The sequence below is a fragment of the Dama dama genome, chromosome 19 (assembly GCF_033118175.1).
Source record: "Dama dama isolate Ldn47 chromosome 19, ASM3311817v1, whole genome shotgun sequence".
Taxonomy (NCBI): Eukaryota; Metazoa; Chordata; class Mammalia; order Artiodactyla; family Cervidae; genus Dama; species Dama dama.
The window spans coordinates 3,549,723-3,566,467 of record NC_083699.1 but is presented as its reverse complement, the minus strand read 5'-3'; the positions used below and the strand labels follow the sequence as shown (position 1 = coordinate 3,566,467).

The 16,745-nt window shown below is 40.2% G+C and overlaps 1 protein-coding gene across 2 annotated transcripts in view; it reads left to right on the top strand.

Moving 5' to 3' along the window:
- The window catches only part of WWTR1 (WW domain containing transcription regulator 1), a 138,416-nt gene extending 124,489 nt beyond the window's left edge, over nucleotides 1–13,927 (top strand). For both annotated transcript variants that reach the window (XM_061168086.1, XM_061168087.1), the window contains exons 5-7: nucleotides 2,910–3,043; nucleotides 4,960–5,072; nucleotides 10,522–13,927. In XM_061168086.1, coding sequence (XP_061024069.1) covers nucleotides 2,910–3,043; nucleotides 4,960–5,072; nucleotides 10,522–10,706 — 432 coding nt within the window. In that variant the 3' untranslated portion in view covers nucleotides 10,707–13,927. The remainder of the gene's footprint in view (nucleotides 1–2,909; nucleotides 3,044–4,959; nucleotides 5,073–10,521) is intronic.
- The last annotated feature ends 2,818 nt before the right edge of the window (nucleotides 13,928–16,745 follow it).

Below are 16,745 nucleotides of genomic sequence, written 5' to 3'. Positions count from 1 at the left end.
GTTGCCATGAAGAACATTTAGTGTAATCTCTGAAGAGATTGCGTCTGTTTTTTTTGATGTCTGTTTGAGACAGACATCAGTGAGGGAATGAACTTTGGGACGATCTGAGGAGTGTGTTCCAAGCAGAAGGAACAGTTGGGACAGAGGCCAACAGTGGGAGAAGCAGTGGGAAGGGAATGAGGGAGTGAGGGGGACCATGTCCCAGACAAAGGAGGAGACGCGGCCAGCGATGCCAGACAGGCTTGTGAGCCACTGTGGGTAGGCAGCGTGTGGGTTCAGAGCCAGGGGCCAGCATCACCTTCCCAGTGGCTGCTGTGACATAAGATGGTCTCATAAGAATCTCAAAGAAAGTGTTGCACTCTCCCCCCACCCCGAAAACCTCTCTATCTCAGACTGGCCTGATTTATATTTCGGAGCTAGTTTTCAGGTATATTCAGCACATGTTCCGTCGTCTCCCATTTGTTAGTTATTTCAAGGTGAAAATGAGATCGTGAGCCCCCTCCAGGCAGAACAGAGCATTGCCTCTTATGATAATGGGGTCAAATCCTCCAAATATTGAATCATTTGGAAAATATGGATGCGGAGCAATGGAACTTCAGGTATCTTTCATTTAAAATAGAGGGAGGAGAAGTGAAAAGGCACCATTAAACATTTCCACCAATATAGTATAAAATTCATCCAGCTTTGGTTATTATAAATAGTCCTTTTGAATTTCGTTTATATATTTAGCCACTCAGAAGCATTCTTTTAAAATACTCTATTAGAACTATCCCAGGAGTAACTTAAATGAACAGGAAAGCTTAAAATATTAAAACTGTATTATTTTATGTATTTCTACAATAATAATCCATATTTATTGTGTATATATATATATATATATATATATATATTTATCCAATGAAGTTCCAGAAATGATTCTTATTAGGTTTAAATTCAGACCACCTGGAAATTGCAAATTCATCTAGTGTTCTTAAGATATATGGTGATAAAATTGCATCACATGTAATGAAATGCAGCAATCTCTTCAAATTGTATAAGGATAGCCGTTTAAGCATAAACTCCACATTTATTCAGAATGATTGGAGAATGGGAATATTCTAGTTAAAGTTGATTTTCTTTTTTGGATAATGAAGGTTATTGCCTGCAGGATCTTTGCGTTTACTGTCTATAAAGGACTAAAAATTGCATCATTGCCTCACTGTTTCAGACTGTGGTGTGTGTATATGAGTGTTTGAGGGGCTGGTTCCTCAAACCAGGTCCAAGACCTGTCATTCTTATGTGTGAAGTCTCCAGGGAAGCTTTGGTTAGAAGATAAGGTTTCTAATGAACACTGCTCACCACATAAAGACAACTATGTGTTCCTCACACCAGGTCCAAGACCTGTCATTCTTATGTGTGAAGCCTCCAGGGAAGCTTTGGTTAGAAGATAAGGTTTCTAATGAACACTGCTCACCACATAAAGACAACTATAGCAAATAATTCAGTTTTTCTACGTGTATTCAGAAGGTACTTCTAGGATTGGAATTATGGACTAAAATCCCCCTTTAAAAATCTCCTTTTCTGGGGGGGGTGTTGCTTTTCATAGATGATTGAGTAAAATTTAGGTTAGTTAAGTATTGAATTATTTGAAATCTGGATGAACAGAAGTGAACCAGGAGCCCTTTCTAGACAGGGTATTTATTTCAGCATAAATTTAAAATGCAGTTTCTTATCTCTCAGATCTTCATGGTTTGTAATAGTCATGTTGCCATAACTCCTAGGAACAGTATGATGAACCCTAGTAACCGAAAGTTTTTATAGCCGATGACCTCACTAGACTTGTCTAGACAGCAGTTACTCTGTTGCTGTCTAAAATCCTCACTTCTTAGGGCTGGAAGAGATCTAACACAGACCCTGTGGCTTCGATGGCCTGAACATTCTGTTTGCTGTTGTAGCCTTGGTTTTGGGGTTTGAGGGATGGCAAGGCCAGTGGTTCCGCTTGGGTAGTGAGAAAGATAGGCATACACATGGGAAGGGCCTCACTTTGGTTTTGGACACATGGAAAAATACACAAAAGTTTTATCCTCTGGAAACAGCAGCAAATTTGAAAGGAATGTGATGTCTGTTCATGTTTGTCAAAATGGGAGAGACTCCCTGGAGGTTACATCTAGAGAAAGTAATTGCAGACAAATTTGTAACCTTTTGGATTGACTCTCCTTGGCAAAATCATGTTAGCTTAAAAAAAAAATGCTGGTGTTTTAATTTTTGCTAATGAAATCCATATGCTGTCAAACAGTTAATCGTCAAGTGAGATTTGGATTGGATCTGCATGCGCCTCCAAACTTCAGCCATTTTAGTCAACAGAATAATTAGTCAAATAGAAAAACCGATTGACTAGCAAACTTTTAAACCGGTTGCTTTGCTCTCCTGGTTATCATCTAAAACTGCCAGCTGTGATTTAACACAGAGCTTGAACTCTGTAATTCCACAGCTTTACCGGGCTGTAAGTGGTAAAGACCAGAATGTACCTGCTAGTCCAGAAGAGTCCAGTTGCTTTGACTGATTTAGATTTGGTCTGATCACTTGGGGTGAAAATAGCCTTGTCCTTGAGAAAGTGTCTTGAGAGGTCTTTATATGATTTGGGTGTTTAAGCAATTTGGGTGGGTTGGACAGTGTCTCCATCAGTGCCTCGAGGGCAAATATTACATGAGCTTCTCATTAACTTGGTGTCTGTGAGAAAGTGACTTATGCCTGTAAGACTTCTTGAGAGAAAGAACACTAATGATTTCCTGATGATTCTGACTTACGAGGAATAAACATGAAGTGCCTTTGTGTTTGGTGAAAAGTTTTTGTGTGAAGCGTCCGTTGCTCCAGTCCTTGTAAGGAGTGAATCACTGTTGCCTCTCCCCCTGACGGTCACCTTTCTGCAGGAAGCCGCCCTCTGTAGACAGCTCCCCATGGAGGCCGAGACTCTCGCCACGGTTCAGCCTGCTGTCAACCCTTCTGCCATGACCCCAGACATGAGATCCATCACTAATAATAGCTCGGATCCTTTCCTCAATGGGTAAGTCAACATTTTGAGGCCACTTGTTTTTGGCTCTCTTTATTATGAGGTTTAGAGTATAATGGATCTTTGTTTATACTGGGAAAATTTGGGGAGCTTGGAAGTTGGGGTGAGGATAGAGGGAGGATGTGGAGGGACGTGGCAGAGAAAAGAAAAGCAGACAAGAAGTCACCAATTTTTTTTTTTTAATCTCAAATTCAAAAATTGATGCTATGGCATGGAGTAAACTCCTAGTCAATAATTTGAAAATAGGGATGAATTTATGATTTCAATAGCATGGTGTTTTGTAGTAATTATTTAGAAGAATTTTGTGGTTTGATGTAGCCAGTGGAGATAAAAACATGTTACATGGCAAATACAAGCAAAACAATTAAGAGGTGGTGTTTGTGGTGAAATATGAATAAGGTTTATAGTTAATAGTATTATTATGGTTGTTGTTGTTTAGGCATGAAATTATGGACTCTGTCACGACCTTATGGACTGTAGCCCACCAGGCCCTTCTGTCCATGGGATTTCCCAGGCACGAATACTGGAGTGGGTTGCCATTTCCTTCTTTGGGTGATCTTCCCGACCCAGGGATCAAACCCAGGTCTCCTGCATTGGTAGGCAGATTCCTTCCCGCTGAGCCACCAGGGAAGCCAGTTAATAGTGTTATACATTGTCAGTTCCCGAGATCGATCCTCGTACTGTGGTTACGTACCGTGTCCTTGGGGGAGCTGCACCCAGGATGCGCAGGAACGCTGTATTCTTTTCACATCTTCTGTGTGAGTCTAAAATTATCTCACAATTAAAGAATGGAATAAAACAAAGAAGTGTTGTTTTAAAATATGAAATATATGAGCAGAAGGAAAAGGTAATTGAACCAGAACTATCTTCATGAGTAGAACTAGTCAACCTTAACTGTAGCCTTTTAAACACAAATAAAGGGCAGTTTTCTATTTCCTATGTCTTTTCTGCCCTTGTGGAGGCTTCAGGCAACAAGCAGATACAGTTATGAAAGTTACTAAAGATAGAGAGATGAATGAAAACAAACAGTAATCAAAATACTGAAGGAAAGGAGATTCTAAATGACTGATACACAAATAATTCAAATGTCCAGAAAAAATGTAAAGAATAACTTAAGGTTTACCCACCTACCCAACACCCAGGTTTTTCATATTTACATTGATCTTATTTTTTAAAATAAATATTGCAACTAATATTTAAACTCTTCCCCACCACCCCTGAAATACATTTCTTTTCCTTTTTCCCTGCCTAGTGGTAGCCACCATTTGGAAATTGTTGTATATCCATCACACCTATTTTTAGACTTCTCATTGCCTGTCAAAGGCTTCCCAGTTGGCACTACTGATAAAGAATTATCTGCCAGTGCAAGAGACACAAAAGACCTGGGTTTGATCCCTGTGTCAGGAAGATCCCCTGGAGGAGGAAATGGCAACCCAGTCCAGTATTCTTACAATTCCGTGGACAGAGAAGCCTGGGGGGCTATAGTCCACAGGGCCGCAAAGGGTTGGACACGACTGTGCATGTGTGTAAACACACACACACAGACACACACACACACACACATTGCCTGTCAGTGTCGGTATCCAGAAGCAATATTCAACATCTTTTTTAGTTTTTTTTTTTAAATTTACATATATGGTATCGTTCTCTATATATATTGTTATTTTATTTTATTGTTATTTTCAGATGAAACGGGAATCAGTATCAATTTATTATGACTGGCCAGTTGGTTTTTTCTTTGCTTACAATTGATTAATTTCATCGACACAGGGATCTATGTTTCAAAATTAAAACGAGGTTCAAAGTCTACCTCCCTTTGTTGTCTGGAACATTAGGCAGATCTACCTTAGTTGGGGGTCTTCACGATTACATTTTAATTTTAAAATGTCCTCCCATCTTTTGCTCTGCAGGGGGCCGTATCATTCGAGGGAGCAGAGCACAGACAGCGGCCTGGGGCTGGGGTGCTACAGTGTCCCCACGACCCCAGAGGACTTCCTCAGCAACGTGGATGAGATGGACACAGGTGAGGGCCAGGCCCGTGAAGCTTTGCAGTGGGTTTGGACTTTTAAATGGTCTCTTTAGTCCTCTCAGCTCTTTTTTGTTTTTTTTTTTGACCACACTGCAAGGCCTGCAGGATCTTAGTTCCCCGACCGGAGTTCGAACCTGTGCCCCATGCAGTGATCCTCTCAATTCTAAAATCCAGCCAGAAACACTTAACCTCAACAACCTGAACTGACAGCCGCAAAGCCCGCAGAACCCAGGCACCGTTAATAAACTCCAGCTCCTTCCCCATAGTTTATACAGATGTAGTTTTATATTCGGGCACAGGATTTTAACTTCTGCTTTTTTTCTTTCTTCTCTCCTTCCTTCTCTCCCTCCCTTCCTCCCTCCCTTCCTTTTCTTGTCTGCTTTATTTAAGCCCTTTCCTCATAGTTGCATTAACATGCTGCTGTCTGCTTTACCATTCTTTCACAATGGAATATTTATACTTCTCTAGCTTTTTGTTGTGATGTACAGGCCACCAGTATGCAGAGTTTTTCAGGTCGTGATTGCATTTGGGAAGCAATTGGCAGTGGACTTTTGGAAAGTTAAGCAACTCAGAGGATTCTAAATTGTCAGCTCCAAGTCCTCACAGTGTCCTCCTTCAGCAATTAAATTTAAGTAGTTCCTGACCTGCTCTGCCTTCAGGCCAGGCCTCACTCAGCTGGCTTCCTGGTTACCTCTTTTTCTCCACTTGTCCAGGAGCAAGGCCTCCACACTTGGTCTAGATTTAATTTTCAAAGTCCTAAACTCTCAGAAGATAGTCTTTTGAACCAAAATTAAATGGCAGCTCACAACCAGGACCTACAGGAAACTATAGCACAGGAAACGATATTCAGTATCTTGAAATAACATGTGATGGAAAAGAATCTGGAAAAGAATATATATGTACAGTTGCTTTGCTGTATACCTAAAACTAACACGATGCTGTAAATCAGCCGTACTTCAATTAAAAAGAAAAAAAACTAAACGTAGCCTTTAAAAAAATAAAGAATGGCTGACATGTCCCTCTTTGGAGCTGCTCGAGTAAGTTCCTCCTCCGTCACCGCTGATGATGGAAAACTGTTCTGTGATGAGAGGACTGTTTCCCCGGTGCCACTGCCCAGGGGACCCGTGTTGGTCACCTTCTGCTCCTTGATGGCTGTGCTTTATGCTCTGAAACTGAGCAGTTGGTCAGACAAGATGCAGGCTCTGCCAGAGCATAGGGGCAGCTGCTCTGGGCTCTCTCTGCAGCCCGTCATCTCTGTTCAGAGAACTGCACAGACTGTCTTGTGAGGAGTCACCCAGGAATAGTTGGAACTCTTTGTTTTGTTAGCCTTCGATTTATTACCTCAGCCTTCTGCCTCCCTTCCTGCCTCCCTCCCTCTCTTTCTTCATCCTTCTCTTTATTTTTTGGTGTGAGATTCATCTTGGCCTCTTTGGAACGGCTTAATGAAGCGGCTCCCTCCCATGTTTAATAATTGTTTGCTTTCATCTTTTCAACATTGGAAAGCTAGTAAGCATAGAAAGCAAAGTTAAATAAGAAAAGACTCAGGAAATCTAAATATAAGCAAGTTTGACCTTTAAAACATTTTTTTTTTGTTTTTAATTGGAAGATAATTGTTCTAGAATGTTGTGTTGTTTCTGGTGCACAACAAGGTGAAGCAGTCATAAATATACATAATCCCCTCCCTCCTGACCTTCCCTCGCACCCGCTTGGTCATCACAGAGCCCCCGGCTAGGCTCCCAGAGCTACACAGCAACTTCCCACTGGCTGGACATCTTTTAAAAAGTATTTATTTATTTGGCTGTGCCACATCTTGGTTGCAGCGTGTGAGATCTAGTTCCCTGTCCAGAGGTTGAACCCAGACCTTCTGCAGTGGGATGGTGGAGCTATAGCCCTAGAGGACCGGGGAGGTCTCTAGCTTGACTTTAAAATGTGAAAACAGATGGATTCTAGTCTTTGGCTTTTTAAAATGACGTTGAGAGTAGATAAGTGGGGAATGTTTTGAAACCAAAATGTAGAATTAAGTCATGTCCTGTAAAGAACATAGTCCTTGCAGACGGGCCACCTGAACTGGATCTTTGCTTCTCTACTCCTTAGTAGTAACGTTGGTCAGTTACGTAAACCCCCGGGGCCTCAGATTTCTCACCGGTAAAGTGGGAGTGATGTGCGCCCCTGGCACCATGGTGAGGCATCCTGAGGTCACAGTGCTTGGTACAGAGTTCTCTCTCCTTCTGAGAAGGATGACGTATCATCCAAGAAGGATGAGATTGGTCCTATTAAATGTGGGGGTTCCAGGTTAGCCTGGCTTAGCGAGTGCTGAATTTACAGTCACATATGTAACGTCTTTATAGGAAGTGGGCATAAGCCCCCTCAAGGGGAGACCTGTAGTTTATTACACAGGAACAAGGAAAGGAAAAGCCAAGTGATGGGCAGCGCTCAGCTGAGGCTGGAAAAGGTCTGGTGGGCCCACTGATCACATGCTGACCACACGCTCAACGGTGACAAGCCAGCCAGACACTCCCTTTGTGAAAGACACATGGAAACAACAGCTGGACATGGTGTTAGAGACATAGGAGGACAGAGCAGATGGAATAATAGGAGCAAAGGCTGGAGGTCATCCACTTTCCAGAATATTCTACAATAATCTCACCCTTCTAAGAACTTCTTTTTTTTTTGTCTGTCTCATTTTTATTCATCCATTCATTTTTATTATTGATGCAAATGTGCATCTTTTTTTAAAGTTGAAGTATAGTTGCCACGCGATATTATATGTTACAGGTGTATGATACAGTGATTCACAAGTTTTAAAGGTGATATTCCATTTATAGTTATTGTGAAATGTTGGCTATATCCCCCATGTTGTATAATATGTCCCACTTTTCAAATGAAGAAAACTGTAATGACCAAAAAGATTATTATGAGGTTGCAAAGCTGCTCCAAGGAGAGATATTTTTAAGATTGTTAGCCTTAATGAAGAACCTTAACTAGTCTCATCATGATTTCTGAGGAGAAAAGCTAAGAGAATTTTTTAAAGCAGAGAGATTTTATTTGGTTAAAAAAAGTCAATTCTTGAGTTACTGAAAATGTAAAATGGGAAATCAGTTGAGGTGGATATTTCCATCTGGATATGAAGAAAAAAGACATCCAGCACTTTAGATCAGGTAATTTTTCAGGGCAGATAATTTTTTTTTAAGCCTAATTTCCTTCTGTTACAATCTATTGGGTAGAAAAAAGTTATTTGGATTTTTTTTTTTCTAAACTAACCTTGTTTTTCAGTGTCATTAACACAACAGTCCTGAGGTCATGTTGAACTCATTTTAATTTTTCAAATGACTGCTTTTTGCAGTGCAAGTCCTATAAAATATTCCCAAGAGTCACTGGTATTTTATGAGTTTGTAGAAAAGCCATGAAGTTTTGCTACCTCCAAAAATGTAAGTGTGATTATGTTTCCCTTGTTGCTATGAAAGAAGTAATTTTTCTCCTTGGAAAATGCATATTATTAAAATGAGTTTTCTCCCATTTTGTCTAGAATAGTAAAATCTCTATGCAGGCTTCTTAGGAAGCCTAAAATACTTGTATGACGCAAAAGCTAATTGAATAAGTTTCTTAGAAATGATTCCATGGTGAAAGCTGGCCGTAGTTATCAATGCACCTCAGACTTTGAGGTGTATTTTATCCCTTCAGAAAACTGATTGGGGCTGTTGGAATGAACCAGTTGTTCTGATATTATGTAATTAATTAGCCATGACTGAGTTCTCTCAGCACAGTCAACAAACATTTATGGTGTTTCTGTATTTGTGTATGTGTTTATGTGGGCTTCCATGGTAACTTGGTCGGTAAAGAATCTGCCTACGATGCAGGAGACATGGGTTTGATCCCTGAGTTGGGAAGATCCCCTGGAGAAGGAAATGGAAACCCACTCCAGGATCCTGCCTGGAGAATTCCATAGACAGAGGAGCCTGGCGGGCCACAGTCCATAGGGTCACAAAGAGTCAGACACGACTTAGTGACTAAATCACCAAGTGTTTAATTTATGTATGAATGAGGCCCAGAGCCTCATACCACGTGTGGCAGATATGATACCGCACCTACCTCCCAATTTCAGACAAGCGAGTGTCTTAGGCCACACAGCTGAAAAGCTCCATCTCCTGGCACAATAGTCTGTACGTTTTCTCCTATCCTGTCATTCATGAAGGATGTGTTCTTCATGTCATATCCCAGACACTGAAATTTCCTCTCCAATAGTATTCTCTCAACTTGGTTCTGCAGACTTTAGTTCTGTTAGGATATAAATTCTGCCAAAATTGGATTCGAGGAGGTGATAGTGGCTTAAACAAAACAGAACAGATTTCCCTTACTACAAAACTTCTCAGAGCCTATATGGTCCCATGCATTGTAACTCATATGCCTTGTGAGGATACCCTACTCAATAGCTGTGGGGTGTATGTACATGTGTAGTGAAGCGGGCAATCTGCAGAAGCCACTTTCTAAAATACTTTGAACATGATCCCCAGAGTTGTCAATGAAGATTGTTTTTTAATAACATAGTTAAAAGAACCTCCTCACTACCACCTTTGAACATAAAGAGGATGATATGGGCAAATTTGAGTTTACAATTAAATTGTTGGATTATAGCTCTGTGATAAGGTTTTTATGACTGTCGGGGCCTCTCAGCTCAAACCAGCTCTTCGTGCCATTGTCATGGGAAGTCAGTGATGGTAGGTCATATCCACAGTGTCCTCATGTTCTCCTTTCCTGTGTCCCTGAACTTACCCATTCTGGACCATGTCTACCCAGAACAATTAAAGCTTCACCCAGCATCTCTGTGTCTCTTAGGCATGAGCACCACCAACTCAGTTTCAGTAACGTGGTAGCTGAAATTTTGCAAGGAGATGAAATATTTGCAGCCTGCAGCAATAAAATCTTCTGGTGGAATGTGAGCACAGTGGAAATGAAGATGAGAGTTTTGTGGACAATTGAACTTGTTCCTCTTTTCAGGAGCCTTAAAAAAGAGTTTAAATAGGGTTCATCTGTGCTATTTTTCTAGATTCCACGTATGTGTGTTAATATACGATATTTGTTTTTCTCTTTCTGACTTAACTTCACTCTGCAGGAATAGAAACAGAGAGAACAGATGTGCGGACGAGGTGGGATGGGGAAGGTGGGATGAGTTGGAGATTGGGACTGACCTATATATATGACCATGTGTAAAACAGATAGCTATTGGGAGCCTGCTGTAAGCACGGGAGCTCAGCTCAGAGCTCTGTGACGTCCTAGAAGGGTGGGATGAGGAGTAAGGTGGGGAGTAAGAGGTTTCTAGGAGGAAGTAGAAACACGTGTACATGTAGCTGATTGACTTCATTGTACAGCAGAAGCCAACACAGCATCGTAAAGCAATTATACTGCCATAAAAGGATTAAAATGGTTTCATTCCTTTCCATCACAGGAGAAAACACAGGACAGACACCCGTGAACATCAACCCTCAGCAGACCCGTTTCCCTGACTTTCTTGACTGTCTTCCGGGAACCAACGTTGATCTAGGAACTTTGGAATCTGAAGATCTGATCCCCCTCTTCAATGATGTAGAATCCGCTCTGAACAAAAGCGAGCCTTTTCTAACCTGGCTGTAATTAATACCATTGTAGCTCGGATGCAGCCGTGACCTGACATTTCCTGGGCCTCTTGGAAAAGGCGATGGGGCAGAGCAAGGCGGCAGGTGAGATGCTGCCTCCTTTCCTTGTGGCCAGTTTAATAATTGCCTGGATTTGATTGGCAGTCACTTAAGTTAAACATGAATAAACATTCTATTTCTGTTTTCTGCAAGCCTGCATTCCTGTGATGGGTTGTGCAGCAGAATTGATTACGCAGAATTGCTTCTCTGTTTTCCTCTCTGCTACCCCATGACTAAGCTTTATGGGTGTTAGCTGAAATTTATACATCAATTGATTATAAACCATGAAAACAACTGATGACCACAGGCAGTGACTTTTGACAGGTGGCTCGGTCCAGGAAATGTACACAAAACTCGACCTGATTTACAGTTTCAAAAACTGTATTGATGACATTAGTACCAAATGCTTTAAAGAATATTTAACTTGAGCTTTAAAAATCATTGTACTGATAGTAAAATTCTGCTGTTTGGAATACAAAGTAGTTTTCAATCCATGCAGGTTCTGATGGCTCTTATTACCTGTATTCACAAAGGCACAGAGTCCTCTTGTAGTTTATCCTTCATCATTTTACTGCACAGCATCTAGACAACTAGTCCTTGCAACAGGAGAGTGGCGATGGCATTAGTCGCAGTTCCTACACCAAGATCTCGTGAAAGAGAAAGAGACCAGTCAGGTACTAATTATGAGCATTTATTAAACAAAATGTTTTTAAACGACAAGTTGGATTTTTAAAAAACTTACAGCTTAGAACTTGACGTTTATTTTATGAAGCACTATCATTTGGTGACTGATGACAAAGGGCAGCCAAATGTTTTTGTTAAATCAGTGGCAACTGTATTTTTGTCTTTTTGAAACTGCTCTGAAAACGTCAGGACCACGTAGCTTTCAACCGGATGGCGCCCAGTGAGCTGTTGCTTTTAAAATCCTGAAGCCTTCTTGGTTTTTTTTTTCCTTTCAAGATTTCTAGGGTTTAAAATAATCTTATCTATGAAGCTGTTTGAAGGATGAAGCAGATCTCTGACTGACGGGTCAAAACATGCCCCCTGAGGGTGTATGGTGGAGACCCTTAGTGTTTCTGAAGTCACTAAAGTTGATCCTAGGTGTATTATCCTAATCCTGTTTGCTACAGTTGGTATAGAAAGGCATGAAATATGTACTCAGTACCTCTTATGTAACCAAAACTGTTTTTTTTTTTTTTTTTTTTAGCTTTTAAGGACTGAGAGAGAGCATCAGGTTCGCCTGGCATGCACTCTGCCTGCATTGCCAATGAAGTCCTCAAGTGTTTAATATTTTGAACTGACATTATTTATAATCTATGAATTTAATATCTTTTTTGAGAGACATTAATAATGCAGGTCTCTGAGAGGAACCTTTCCATTCCCAAAGGGGCTTATTTGCTGGGGATCTGAGATCCTTTTTGATCTACCAAAAGATAGACAGGCAGAATACATCTTATCTTGTTGGAATGAAGGCAAGTGTAAAGGTCAGAGATGAAGTAGTAACGTTAGGGAATACAGTGGAAAGGCTACTAGGTGTGAGATGGAAATAGACAAGCTAGACGAGCAGGAGGTGTGAGGTGCCCCCAAAGAGCAGAGCAATGATTTTTTCCCGCAGTCCCTGTCCCAGAAGACTGTTGTGGGAGAAAAGAAGGCTTCGGTGCACTTTATGAGGGAGGAGGCCCAGCGCTCGTGTTGCCCTGTCCACGCTGATGTTAAGTGAGGAGGCAGATGAGGGCATAAACCTACCGTTGCTTCCAACACAATGAAGTGACTTTTTTCCCCTGAAGGACCCATGGTTTCTCTTCCTCTGATTCCATCTCTTTCTCAAAACACTCTGAGAGATGAGGGTAGATGTTTCGGTTGCTACTATATTGAAGGGAGCATTATTTCTTTTTCTCTTCTGTTAGCAATAGTTGCAAAAAGCATTGTACATTCTTTCTAAGAAAAAGCAAAAAAAAAAAAAAAAAAGACTCAAAAACAAGGGACCTAGTAAAACTGAGCAGTGTTACTGTATTTTTAAAAAATATTTTTATAGATTCATTTTCAGGTTATTAAACATTAAAGAAACAATTATCCCTCCTTTTTTTAAGTAGTTAAAACATTGATGATTTGTATTATCAATTTTTAGAAATAATTTCCTAGTAAGCTTGTGGCATTAGAAGATACTAGAAGAATTTTTTTTTTTAGTGAAATTAGTTGGAACATTTATTAATGAACATAACAATTATTTTTCCAGAATTAGATACAGATCCTGACTACATGTTTACTAATAAATGAAGCCAGATCTAATTTTTGTTGTTATTTTTAAGGCCATGAATATGGCCTTTGTTAAAGAACACTAAAGCTAGAAATCTAAAAACAACTTTTTAAAGGTTCTTTGCTATTATTGTAAGTGTTAAAACCCCTGCAGAATTCATGATAAGGTGCTATTTATACTATATTTCTTATTATAAAATGACTGCCAAATATCATGTCTTTTTAAAGTCCTAAATCAATCAGTAGATTTCAACATTTCATCCAGATTAAAAATGGAAAAATAATTTCAGAAATCTTTCTTTTAAGGTATTTTCTTTCCCTGATAAAACACATTTCCTTGAAGTAAATACATTGTCAAGACCTATTTGCAGTTCTGTTAAATCTAAGTAATTGTTAGTGTTTCACCAGAGAATTTAGGATGTGATCTGCCTTTCTTTCGCTGATTATACAATGTAAAGTAAAAACAGAGTAAGACAGTTAGTGTGCTGGGGGTGCTACTGACTCCAGCTTGGCAGAAAGTCTCTCTGGAGAAGAAGGTGATCTGGAGTGATAGAGTTTTGCTAATGACAAGTGGTGTTCTCACAACAGAATTAGAAAGCAGCTTCCAGAAGCGCAACTTTCATGGCAAACAAAAGCTGATAACTAAAAGGAAATTGTAGATGAATTTAATTGGGAAAGTAGGTGATCAACAGAGACCGTTTCCCTAACACACTACATCATTCATGTGTTCGTACTTTAACTTTTTAAAAAATTGTTTCTACATTTTGTAATATGATATATGTGTGTTTATTTTTAACTCAGATTGCTATGCATACAGAGAGTATGCAGAAAAATCAATCAGATCAAACTATTTTACCTGGAGTTTGGTACTGGTTTTTACTTCTCTGATTCTGTATAAGAAAAATAAATACAATTGAATTTCCACTTGGAGCCTTTAACTTGTCATGATTTTTGTGTGTTCTTTTTACGAAGGGCTTTGGGTGGTACTGGAGGGAGGTTTATGTAACCTTCCTGGCAGACAATGAAGGAAAGAAAATTTTGTAGGCAAACATTTTTTTGGCTCAAATGCCTGGTTTTCAATACTCTAAATATCCAGAGTTCTGGTTTCTACTTTATTTGAAGCAACTCACTGAGACTTTAAAAAGTATGTGTGTGTGTGTGTCTTTGTGCTAAGTCACTTCAGTCGTGTCTGACTTTTTGCAACCCCATGGACCATAGCCCGCCAGGCTCCTCTGTCCAGGGAATTCTCCAGGCAAGAATACTGGTGTGGATTGCCATTTCCTCTTCCAGGGGATCTTCCTGACCCAGGAACTGAACCTGAGTCAGCCCTTCCCAAAACCTTGCAGATTTGACTGAAACACCAGGACTACAGTATTTTTCTTCATTTCTCTGTTATTAGCAACATGCTGTGGCTTCTTGGGCATCCCTGGTGCTCAGACGGTAAAGAATGCAATGCGGGTGGCCTGGTTCCGTCGCTGGGTTGGGAAGATCCCCTGGAGGAGGCCATAGCAACCCGCTCCAGTATTCTTGCTTGGAGCATCCCATGGACAGAGGAGCTTGGCGGGCTACAGAACACAGGGTCACGAAGTGTCAGACACGACTGAGCATCTAACCTCAGCGTGACTTCTTGTCCAACCAGAAGCAGCTCGTCCTTCATCCTGTGACTGTGTGTTTCCGCTGTCTTCTGAGCCCCCTGATTCGGGCTGTGCTGGCTCTTTATGATGTGAGGGCACTTTTAGGAGCAGAGCATTTTTAAGCAGAAGCACTCGGCTGAACAACAAGAGAAGAAATCCTGGGGGAAACAACTTAGTCCAGAGTCTAAGCCTCATGCATCTTTTTAAAAACTGTATTTCATCATCACTTTTAAGTTAAGAGGCTCTCTGTTGAAAGTGTTACAAGTACAAACATGTATAAAGTAAAAATATGAAAGTTCTCTATCTTTCAAATCTCACACTTTAAAAAATATGTTTGTTAGATTTCTCCCCCCCCAATTAGCTGGATTTTTTTTTTTAACAAAAGGAGAGCAATTGTGTGTGAAGTTTTGAAGCTTTCATTTTTTTCTCTGAATAATATTACCAATACATATTGAACATTTACTAAGTGCCAGACACTATATGAAACATTTGATATAAATTATCTAGTTTAATCTGCACATCAACACTATTATTTCAATACTGTCCTCATTTTACAGATGAAGAAACTGAGGCTTAGAGAGATAAAATAATTTTTATAAGGGTCCATAGTAAACAAGAAATACACCCAAAAGCTCAAGATGGTCCTTCCATGCTAGTACATGTATATTTTATTACATTTAACAATAAATAATATTTTGCATGGGTGTCCCCTCTGGGTAGCTGGTTGTTCGGTTTTCGCCCTTACAAATAGCACTGAACTCAGCAGTTTGTTCTTTCTTTCTTTATTTATTTAGGCTGCTCTGGGCCTTACTCGTGGCATGCAGGATCTTCAGTTGCAGCATTTGGGATCCGGTTCCCTGACTGGGGACCTAATCCCAGCCCCCCGCATTGGGCGTGCAAAGTCTCAGCCACTGGACCACTAGTCCCAACAGTTTGTTCTAGACATATGAGTATGTCTAGAGGAGAAATTCCTCAGAAAGAAATCACTATGTCAAAAGATATGTGATCTTAAATCTTGGTTCGGTTCAGTTCAGTCCCTCAGTCGTGTCCGACTCTTTGCGACCTCATGAACCGCAGCACGCCAGGCATCCCTGTCCATCACCAACTCCCGGAGTTTACTCAAACTCATGCCCATCAAGTCGGTGATGCCATCCAGCCATCTCATCCTCTGTCGTCCCCTTCTCCTCCTGCCCCCAATCCCTCCAAGCATCAGGGTCTTTTCTAATGAGTCAGCTCTTCACATCAGGTAGCCAAAGTATTTGAGTTTCAGCTTCAGCAGTCCTTCCAATGAACACTCAGGACTGTCCTCCTTTAGTATGGACTGGTTGGATCTCCTTGCAGTCCAAGGGACTCTCAGAGTCTTCTCCAACACCACAGTTGAAAAGCATCAGTTTTTCGGCGCTCAGCCGAAATCTTAAATCTTGGTAGATTCTGTCAAATATTTTTGAAAATAAGTCCATGCCAATTTATACTTCCAAGAACAATGTATGCAAAGGCCTTTTTCACCATTGCCAACCTAGAGATGGGTATTGCCTAACTCTTGTTGTTTTTCTTGTTTTTCCAGTTTGAGGCTACAAACATACAGTCTCAAAAAAAAGAAAGTCAAATTTGATTTGTATGAACATTAACTTTTTTTTGTAGCCCCCACCCATGTATACATCCCACAAAATGTTCATGAATATATGTGGAATATATGAAGTTCAAAAATTGAATGAAAAATATTTTTTCTATTTCTATCAGTAGTATACAAAACAAATTAGCTTCTCTTCCTGATTTTTTCCAGCTTTACTGAGATATAATTGACATGATGTGTAAATGTAAGGTAGGCAACATAGTGATTTTAAGCATGTATATACAGCAAAATGATCACCCCAAGACGGTTAGTTAACACATGCATCCCCTCACACGGTTACAAAATTTTTCTCTGTATGCAGTGAGAATTTTGACTAACTCTTAAAACTTTGCAAATGTGATATATAGAAAATAGCTTACTATTATAGTTTGTAATTCTTGAATTAATAGTGAAATTGGATGATCTTTTCATAAGATTATTGTCTATAGTGGGTGATGTCAGTTCTCAATTACCCAGATTACCTTAGATTCCTTTT